Genomic DNA, 11265 nt, shown 5'->3' with positions numbered 1-11265 from the left:
GGTTAGCTTGTCAAGCAATTCTGTTAAAGCGATTCGGTGTGGGTCCATGGTCTTCAAAGACATCATAAGATTCTGCCACGTCGACAAGTGAGTCTCCTTCCTCCGCTTGACTTGATAGTTAAAACTTATCCTAATCGTTATTCACATCGTATCCATTCAAAATTTATTTTAACTTATTTTAACTCATTTTATTTTATTATTATAATTTTTTTAAATTTTTACATAAATTATCTCAGTCTATTTCTATTATTCACAAACTATTTCAATCCATTTTAATTTATTTCTAAATCCAAACAACTCTGTGTTATGTTATTGATTGCCTGATATTATTCCAAATTTCAATATTTTGTTTTTCTAATTTTATCAGCTCTTATTTAAAAACAAAAAATAATAATAATAATAATAATAATAATTTAGGTAACTTTGGTTTAGGTCGAATCCTTGATTCCTTCGTATCTATTAGATGCATCTAATCATCTCCTAAATTAGAAATATATTTCTTTAAATAACAATAAAGACATAAATATTTGACAAAAGTTATTATAATAATATCACACTTTTTACCATATTTGATTTTATTTGGCACTATTAATTCGAGAGCCAATCTCTGTAGAATTTCTTTTAAAGGAAAATTGTCATAATTTATTCATCAAGAAATTTATATCTATGATCAGATATATTTTATAATATTTCCATATCAAACACGACATCATAAATTAAAATAATATATTTGAAACTTCACTAATACACTATATTCTTTTGTAATTGGCCTGGTCTTCACTATTACTAATACTCTCTGTATAGTGAGTTCTTCTAAGTTATACTCTCTTCCAATTCATATAAAGCTATGGAATTAATCCATTGTTAATTGTTTCAGTAGAATTAAAGAATCCAATTCTTATCCATTCTATCTCCTTGTATTAAACTTTTAAGAGTAAAATTACATATAGTTGTAGAGTATTCTAGCGCTATGTAATCGTTTTGAAAAAGAGTAAGATTTACTATTAAAAAATTATTATTTTTTCATGTGGGTCTCATATTTATTAATTTTTTTCAAAAAAATCACATGACACTTGATAATTTCATAACTGTAAATATTATTTCTCTTTAAAAAGGCTATGGATTGTATAGGAAAAACAAAAAGAAAAAAAAAAATCTTGATATTGTTCCAAGGCACTCAAACATATTATCAATTACTCAAATATAAACTCAAAGAATGCAAAAGTTAGTACAATTATCCATAATATATTTACAAATTCAATTATTCATAGTAGTGCTTTTACTCATGATAGAAAACAAAGGATTGAGTATTATTGGTTTGTGAAATAGACAGCGAAAGAAACAAGAGACTAGGAAAAATGTTAGTTTGTCCCATCACTTTGACCGTTTATGTATTTAATTTTTTTTTATTTAATGATTAAGAAAGTAATTTTTAGTGTATTAATGTATTTTTTTTTTAATTTTTTAGAAATATTTAAATATGTTAAAAAATATGAAAAGAAAAATGAGAAAAAAAAAAAAAAAACATATTTGTGTTAGGCGGTACCCCTGACGGCCAAAGCTGGGCGAAAGCCTAGCAATACCCGAAATACTATACACTACTTATATTTTTTTTTTATCATCTTTTAACGTGGCATTAAGTAATTATAAATTATCATTTATTACTTATCATCTAATTTTGGATGCCAAAGAAGAGAATGACAAGTAGATGATAATTAAAATGAGTGGTAGATAGAATTTTTCAAAGATAATTGTTATTCTGTTTAGGGGATGATTGAAAGTATTTATCATCATATTCCATCTAATTTTATCTCATCTCATTTCCTTTCTAAACATCACTTAAACATAAATATTTTTAAACTAATCATTACAATATTTTTAAACTTTCAAATAAAGAACAAAAAATAATTAAATTTTTTCAAATCTAAAAAAAAAAATTATATTATAACAATATTTTAATTTTATAATATATTTTATTCAACTTTTTCTTTCTCTTTTCAAAATTTAAAAAATACTTAACTTAAACTATGTAACTACTATTTATAATCATCTTATTTATTCATAAAATTTTCATTTCATCTAATTCTCCAAAGTAATTTCTTCTTAAAATCAATACGAGGAATAACCATCATCGAGACTTTGGAAAGCTCATACATTTTTTAATTTCTTTTAAAAACATTAATAGGTAATGCGTGGTCAGCCACCAAAGAAAACCAACTAAGGCCACCGATGGTCATGGGCCAACCCGCTGGTGGCCCAAGGCTCCTAATCGGCTATTGAGGGTGGCCATTACAGTGGTGGACCATCTTACGAAGGGCATTTTGAAGGTGGCTCGGGCACTCATGGGCTTTGCATATGACCATTTTAGTTTAGGAAAATGATATTATACTTTAAGAGTTTGTCTCCTCAATTCGACAGATTTATGTATTTTATTTTATTTTTTAATATTTTTTTACTTAATAATTAAAGAAGTGACTATTAGTGTATTATTATTTTTTTAATATTTGAAATAAAAAGAAAAAAAGAAAAGAAAAGTATAATTTACAATAGGAGGCACACCAAGTGGGCAAACTTGGATGGCATAGTAACACTACCCTTTATTTTAAATCTTTTTTATAAATATCTATGAAGACTGCTTCATGAGCTAGTGGCATGATGTGGAATGTTAATCATGCTATGCAAGTCAACGTAAGAGACTACACCCAAAACAAAAAAAAAAAAAGGTCCAATTGATTCTCCAGATGAGTTGAGAGCTGGGGTAGCAGCGACCCATACGAATCCTACACTCGTTTCTTCTATTATTTCTTTGGCACTTCTTGGAAATCACGAAGAGGATTCCCGACTGGACTGAGCGGGAGGGGAGCTGCTGTCCATATTGCAAACGTCTTTCAGTTCTTTGTCCATTGATTGGTTATTTATTTATTTATTTTTTTAATCTCATCAGTATTCCACAATCTAACTAAGTGCAATTCCAATAAAATGAGATATTTTATTGAAAATAAAATAAAATATTATTATAATATAAAATTTTGATATTATTTTTGTTTGAAATTTAAAAAATTTAAAAAATTTATTATATTTTATATAAAAATTTATAAAATTTATAATAATTAAATAAAATAAGATAAAATTATTTGATTTTGTGTAACCAACCGGTCCTAAAACGATTCCCCATGAAGGAGGACTAGACAATTAATGGAAAGCAGGCTAATTCCCGAAAATGCTCTTCCTTTGTCGTTGGGACTTACAATTGACCTTGTGACTCGTTCCTTCGGGTTGAGCGGCTCGAACCTACATGGTATAACCATTATAAGCGGTATGTTTCAACCAATTAAACTAAAAGCCCCTATGGGAGACCGAACTCCGGACAAATGAACTTAGCCTCATATCTACAGCTTTAGGAAGCTTCTATCATAGGAATAACTCCATCCTTCCAGCACAATCATACACAATGTAAAGAAGCAATACCAGGGCCCTAATTGAACAGCCTTTGAATGTTGTAAGAGTTAATAAAGAGAGCTTTCAAAATTAGCTTTTTGGTCCTGTCTCCTTCACATTCTACTTTACTTGACTGCTTTTCCAGCCCACTTTTTTTCTTTTTCTTTTTTTCCATTGATTCTTTCATCCTACCTAGGAAAATATGGGAACCGGGAAAAAAAACTGGGGTAGAGAGAGAAAGAGAGAGAGAGAGAGAGAGAGAGAGAGAGCAAAGGAGATGGGAAAACGTCTGTTCAATAATAATCTAAGTCAGAGTCATAGTACTCATCATCTTCGTCTTCTTCTTCCTCTTCTTCATCGAAGTGTCTATCCTGTTCTAGCCAAATGTGGTCCTCATCCCAAAGTGGACAAGAGCACGTGGCTTGTTTGTTCTTCCACTCGGCTCCACAATTATAGCAGAACTCATTGCCACATCTGAAAAATTAAATGAAAGCATGAGCAGGATTTTAATCAATAGCAAAGTGAAACCACATATACAAAATTTGTACTTACTGGCCATATGTAGTTTCGCTTCCTTTCCAAGTGGTAAAATCTCTAATAACTATGCAGAACTTAACTTTTGATGACGTGACACATTTGGGAAGGTTTGGATACAAAAATCATTTTAACTCATATCATCTAATCATTATAATTTTCCTAAATTTACACACAAAATATAATAAATAATTCAACTTTTTCAAATCCCAAAATAATAATAATATTAAAGAATAATATTCTAACAATATTTTATTTATGTGATAACCCGTGAGAGAAGAGAGAAACACCTGTGAGAGAGAAACCAAATCGCCGCCACCTAGTCCGGTGAGTGGCTGCCCACCGCCAGCACAGAAAACATTGCCAGGCCCCAACGACTTCGCCGAGGGTTGTTCCGTGCTAGTCATCCCACCGGTGAAAGAAACACTCGTGAGGAGAGTGAAACACCTGTGATGGAGAAACTAAATCACTGCCACCTAGGCCGGCGAGTGACTGCTCATCGTCGGCACAGACTACATTGCCAGGCCCCGACGACGTTGCCGAGGGTCGTCCGGTGCTGGTCATCACGCCGGCGACCTGTTTTCTTGCAATATCCGTTTCTGGGATCTGTTTTGCCGGTATTGGTCAGATCTCCGATGCCTAATTTGCACCTTCCCATTGCCACAGACTAGTCTGACGACTCCAATAAGGGCCTCCAGTGCAGATTTCTCTGTGTAGTCTCCCAGAGTACTCTGGCGATCCTCCTGACGGTTCCGTTGGTCTTGCCGTCGACACAAAACAAGTCGACATTTTTCGGCAAGTCTTCTAGGAGTACTCCAGCGTCAAGCTCTGATCTCTGACGTCGTTAGTCTTCAGCCGTGTCCCTGTGTCGCAGATTTTGATTTGGTTTCTCTTAGATGACGAATGGTTGTTGAAGGAGGGGAGTTGGTTAGAATGGGTTCTTCTATGGAGTTGATCATAGAATCTAAATCTTTTACACTGGTGAAGGTGGGGAGCATGTTGGACATTACTGAAAGGAGTCGAAGGGTGATGTCTAAGTTGGTTTTGGGTTCAACAACAGTATAGTGGCTAGCCAAGGTCATGGAAGCGTGCACAAAGGATAAGAAACAAGATTTTTTCTCCACTGTCAGGGAAGGTAACTGCAGTTTCACGGCGCATCGCTGCTTGAATGCTCAAGGATGTTATATGGCGGTGGAGGAGTATGGTGGCAGTGGGAGGAGGAATTTTATTTTCATTCCTGAGGAGGCAGTGGTTGGAGAAGGATGGAGGAGGTGTTGCGTGATTTTTCCTTCGGCAAGAGAGGGAGTGACGGCTTGGAAGGACAAGGTGTTGCAGGACATGGCTCTGTCAGGGAGTCGTGTAGCAGACATGTAGGTGGCGTGGCAAAAAGGGAGAACTTGGAGGTGCATAAAGACCCAAGTACATCCTCAGTGGCGAGGCGATCCTATGCGGCAGCTCTAAAAATGAGTCATGCTTCGGGGGTTCAGTGGGGGGTCTGCAAATCACGCCTCAGGACCAGCTTGTCAAGTTGCACAATTCTTTAAAGAAGATGGAAACCCAACTTGTCAAGTTGAAGGCATCGATAACTTTCTTGTCTACGAAAATAGACTGGCTTTCAGCTGGAGGCAGCATGGCTGTAAGAAACAAGACTAAGATAGGCGCGAATCTTTTAAACTCAGATAAAGGTAAACGGAAGATTGGATTCGACCCTATCCCTATAACCAGATCTAGGAGAGTATGGCGAGTCAAAAGGAAATCTGGGTTATTTGAAGCAAGGTCTAAATCGGGTATCGGTGTAGAGACATCAGTAATGGAATGTCATTCGCCTCATGTAACATAGGATAGACTGATAGTCGGTATTACACCCTTGGTCCCTGAAGAATCTATGGCTCCCTCGTCAGAGATGAAGGAAAATGGTGTACTGCCGAGGTCTGAAGGAGATGTAGAATCCACTATCACCACAAAATCTCCAATGGGGACCCTGATACCATTGGAGAGAACCAATGGAGTTGCTGGAGAACCAATGGGTTTGGCGTTGGTGCCTTGTGTAGAGGAATGTCTAGAGTCGGGAGTGCAGTTGGATATTGTGTCTGGAGATAACATTGCTCCCTTGGTCTCTCTTCCTCCATAGCGGACTAGATTTTGCCTAAAGTTAACGAGATTCAGCAGTTTGTGAAAATTTTACATGGAGGATGTAAAGACCAATTTAAAGAACTAATCACTGCGATTGAGGCAAGCCACGCACTTGAAACCAAATCAAGTTTCAAGAAAAGTAGCGAGTTACAAACGTCTTTCTTGGGCAATCAACTACGACGCTAAGGGTGGTAGCTCAACTAGAGGGAAATCTAAAGGAAGGGCATTATGAAGACGGGGAAATCAAGGGGTTGGGGTTGGGTTGGGTGTTCGGGTAGAGTTTTAATTCTATGGGAAACAAGGGGTTGGGGTCAAGTATGGTGTTTTCAGGGCTTTTTGGGTCATTTTGGGCAAGATGTTTTATTGTATACATTCAGTGTACTTAGTTTCTCCTTTTGATATATATTATATTTTTATTTATAAAAAAAAATATTTTATTCAACTTCCAACTTTTATCTCAACTCACTATCCAAACCTCCCCTAAATCTCGTTTTCCCCTATTTTGTGTAGTAAAACCTGTGAAGCAATCCTTTTATGCTATAGGATCCAAGACAATAAAGCCTTTTTATTTCTTACCTTGTTCTTCCGATGCCTCTAACTTGGGTCCTCAGTGCACAGACAAACACCTTTTCTTAAAACATTATCATTGCTGCTACAATTTGTATAAACACATGTTCTTTTTTTAAGATTCTTGTTTGAATACATAGCTATCCTTACAAACTCTACCCATTAGAATTTCAGTTAAGAGAGAACGGTATGATGATCATATAACCAATTAAGATGTGAATCCAACTAAAATCTGTTTTTACAAGGAACTGTCCTCACAAGTCTCCCATTCCTTAGATTGTAAGGGAAAAAAACAAACTCACTCAGCACCTTAATAATGTATGCTGGTCAGTGTCAAGCAAGCAATTAATTTGGGAAAAAAAAACACGACCCCAGTTATGGCATTAAGATCCTCAAAGGGTAAGGCACATATTTTTTTGGATCAGGCACATATTCTTCTTCCCTCACAAATTATGCTACCTAAAATGAGTTTAGTCTTCAAGCCAAAAATGTCTCCAGTGGATTGTAATATGAATAAATAAGATGCTAGGGTACAAGTATTGAAAGAGAAACTTCAACAACTTGGGTCCAGTTGGAGGAATGGGGAATACCTGCAAGTCATGTGGAAGCAACCTTCAGCAAGTTCAATCATATGGTTGCACTTCACACATTGGCGCCAAAGATTCCTTGTTGCAAGAGACTTCAGCTTCACATCTTCTGAAGGGGGATGAGGATTCAGCATTTTGTAATCATGGCAATTCATGTTACTGTGCCAAGGGACCTTGCAAGTGATACAAAACAGGCCATGACATTTCATGCATTTCCTGGCTCCAGTTCGTTCAACATCCAGAAAATCTTTGGCATATTCTAAAACACCACTTTTTGACATTAGAGTTGAGCATCTTGGATATGGACAATAAACTCTTTCTGTCACAGGAATTGAAGCTTCCCTTAGTCGTTGGCTAAAGGTGTCTATTGCATTGGGTGTCAAGAACTTTCTGCAGCTTTCAACTACAAGCTCAGATTTACAGCCTTCGTGAGGGCATTTAGGCACCATCCCATGAAGCAACTTCACTTCCACATGCTGTTTCATACAAGAAAAACAATACTGGTGCAGGCAGCCATCAACTGAAAACATCCGACCAATATCAGTATCTTCCAAACAAATTACACAATTCTTAGTCAGATTCTTTGCCTGGCTTGATTCTGCAGGAGTGCTAACTTGAGACACTATTGCATCTCTCGCAAGTTCAAATGCATATCTAATATCATTTCGTGCCACCAATTTGGGGTTGAAATATATAAATTTCTCTTCAAGAGTAGTCACCTCATCTACCAGTGCTGAAATCTTGCGCTGTTTTGGTAGCCATCTCCCAATAATCTGCATGTATAAAGTACAATGTCAACAACCTCAATCAGAGTGTATAATAAAATTTAAGTCCATGCCACAGCCTTAGTAAATATAATAAAAATTTTTGAGAATTAAAGAACTGCATGAACTCCACAATTTAAAATATTCAATCCTTTGCATAAAAAACTTATGAAGTAATTATCATCACACAAAAATTACAAAAGATACAATGAAAAGCTTTTTTATCAGTTTACTGGAAACCCCTACAACAATAGCATATATATAGATTTATTGGAATGTACACTTGTAATTGTAGATGTTTAAGCAGTCACAAGAGTGAGCGTTTGCCATATTATTATTATTAGGCCCCAAAGCACAGGCTTTTATTTAAGTTGAGGCAGTATCCTGATCTTGGGTCGAGGACGCATCCCAACATATCATATCAATATCTCACTCCAAGACTTCCCAATGTGTATGTATGTACATACTATGAAAGGGCAAGTCAAAGGCCACACAATTCTTCTTATCAGTAAGTCAGAGCCCACACAAATAATCCAAGAAAAAGACTTATGGTGTCTTAATTGGATAAGAGTCACATAATAACAGTATTTTGCTTGAATCCTGGGACATGATATTGTTGCTTTAGCATCTTGGAAGTCATAATCTATTCCCAAAGGGATATATAAACATGTAAAGATAAAGAAGCTCTTGAAGTCCCAACTCACACTCCACAACCAACAAGGCGAAGAGAGACTTACAAATTGGTAAAGCGGGTAGTAGTCGAAATAAATGGTTATCCGCTTCAACTCCAGACCCAAAGCTGCATTAAGCCCCTCGATCAAAGCCTTGGCAGCCGCAGCGTTCTTGCTCATTCCATTTCCCAACAATGGCTTCCTCACTTCCAATATCAGATTCCCTCTTGAATCGCAGATAGCCACGCCTATCCCCGCCAATACAGTTTTATCAGCCCTAACCCTCTCCTCGCTCACGATCCCTTTAAAGTATAATCCGAAAATTTCGTCGCTCTCCGCCAGGCTCCTTGATTTGGAGGACCCCTCCCCGTAGTCAAAGGGCTTTTCGTAATTATCGGCCCAGTCCCTCCAATCCTCCTCCTGAATTCTCAGAATCTGGCGCGCGACCCTCTCATGGTGGATCTGACGGCGAAGTTCCCCAGTTAATCTGAGAACTTCGGCCCCACTTGCTTCGAGATCCTTGACTTCTTTTTCGAACCTTGCGAGCTCTTCGGATTGGAGACCGGAAATTTTGGAAAAACCGTCGCTTTCGGAGGTGAGATGCGAGTCAACAAAGAAATTTGAGGAGGTCGAAGTAGAAGCGGAGGGATGGAAGGCGAGAGAGGCAGCAAGGGCTTCTTCGAGTTGGATACGAAAGGCGAGATCGAGGTCGGAGTCGAGGTCTTCAGCAGCCATGAGCTCAAGCTCGAGGCGGTGCTCGGACAATAGGTAGGGAAGGTCCTCGTCGTCTGAGAAGGCCGAGTTCATTTGAAATTTGGAGGAACGACTCAAGTTTGGATTATCGGTCATCAAACCTCTACTCCCAGAAAACCTCTAGCCGAACTTGATCTCTTTTTTTCTTTTTTTCCCTTTCTTTTTCTTTTTAAATAATGTTACTTTTATTGCTTAGATTACGCATAAAGATGGTTTTAACTTTTGAGTTATATTTTTATCTTATTTTAATCATATTAAATAATATATAATATATTTATTATTATTAAATAATAAAAATATATATAATAAATAATTATTTAATGATAATAAATATATTAAATCTTACTTAATGGAATGAAAGTAATAAGGTAGTATATTATATAGAATTTTCCTTAACTTGAGGGATAGAGAAATATAGATTTTCAATATTTTTTTCTCTTTATATTTCTTTACCTCATTTTAATTTGAATATAATTTTTTATATTTTTAATAAATCATGTCACACTAAATACATAAAAAAAAAAAAATCATCTGAAGGATAAGTTAGTACTCTAATTTATATCTTATGTTAAAATACTATGATTTTATCGTGACTAAAAATGGAATATTGTAGTTATCAACTTCATTAATAAAATCATAATTATTTTATTTTATTTAATTAACTATAATCGATTTAATCGAACCAAGTCGAGTAAAAAAACTGAAAAATAATAATGTGTTACTATGATTATAGACTAATTATAAGCATTTGATATAACTTAGCCATTTCAATATGTAACCAGTTGAGTCGATATTTATTCTCAATAATCATACGTGGTATGTCTACACAAGTTAAGTATTAGTAATATATATAATATGAGTTTTGCAATGGCAACATAGTACGTGTGGTAGTATACACATTATACAATAGTATAAATCATTTCTTCATATATTGTTTCTAAATACTAGTGTGTGTGTATATATATAACTATGGATTATATTCAACATATAAGCATATGACTAGGCATAAGTAATTGGGTCACATGTTAAATATAGAATATATAGAAAAAATTATAAATATATATATATATATATATATTCAATGATATATGAACGAATTTTAACCGAATCAAATCAATAAACTGAATTAGACATAAATGAGTGAATCTTAACGGTCTTAAGCAAGTTGAGTCGAGTATAATTGAGCATGCGTCCTTTTCTAATAGTGCGAATTTCTACTAATTCTATGAATGAGTTTTTTTTTTTGTTCTTATGAGTCGAGTTTAGTTTTAGTTAGACTGAACAAGTATAATGCGCATAATTGTATGAACTGATTCATATACCATCCTACTTATAGTCTTACATTGTGATTTACAATTATAATTTACAAGGTGTAATTGCATATTATTTTATACTTATACTATAACACGTGTATAACGACTTACGCACTATACATTACCTATGACATATGTTTATACTAGCTCGTTGAGTGCTATCAAGGGAAAGAAATTGAAACAGCTCTTTTCCAAATGGACCCTTTCAAAGCATTTGGTCCTGATGGATATGGTTTATTTTTATCAAAATTATTGGTCTATTGTGGGAGATGTCATTTGTTAAGCAGTGTTATCTTTTCTTAATGCTAAAATCGACTTTTGTAACACCCCGCTTCTCAATAAAGACATTTTAGAGTTTTTAGGGAGTCAGTGTGTTACTACTAAATTTGAATAAAAACTTTTATTTTTAACCATGCGCCAGATGCGAAAGATTCTATAAATAAAACGAAATTTAATAAATACTTAAAATCTAAAATAGAGTCTGTGGAAACATTTATAAAAAAAT

At 35.1% G+C, this 11265-nt stretch overlaps 1 protein-coding gene across 1 annotated transcript; it reads right to left on the bottom strand.

The window, feature by feature from the left end:
- Nucleotides 1-3495: 3495 nt before the first annotated feature.
- Nucleotides 3496-9574, bottom strand: LOC121239577. Its single transcript, XM_041136845.1, has 3 exons — nt 8761-9574; nt 7263-8032; nt 3496-3912 (listed from the first exon to the last, which is right to left on the bottom strand). Exons 1-3 carry the CDS (start codon nt 9541-9543, stop codon nt 3732-3734), a joined length of 1734 nt encoding a protein of 577 aa, XP_040992779.1. The 5' UTR covers nt 9544-9574; the 3' UTR covers nt 3496-3731.
- Between the last annotated feature and the right edge of the window lie 1691 nt (nt 9575-11265).

The sequence above is a fragment of the Juglans microcarpa x Juglans regia genome, chromosome 7D, assembly GCF_004785595.1.
Source record: "Juglans microcarpa x Juglans regia isolate MS1-56 chromosome 7D, Jm3101_v1.0, whole genome shotgun sequence".
Taxonomy (NCBI): Eukaryota; Viridiplantae; Streptophyta; class Magnoliopsida; order Fagales; family Juglandaceae; genus Juglans; species Juglans microcarpa x Juglans regia.
Note: the sequence above shows the minus strand (reverse complement) of the source record. Positions and strands in the feature narration are given on the sequence as shown.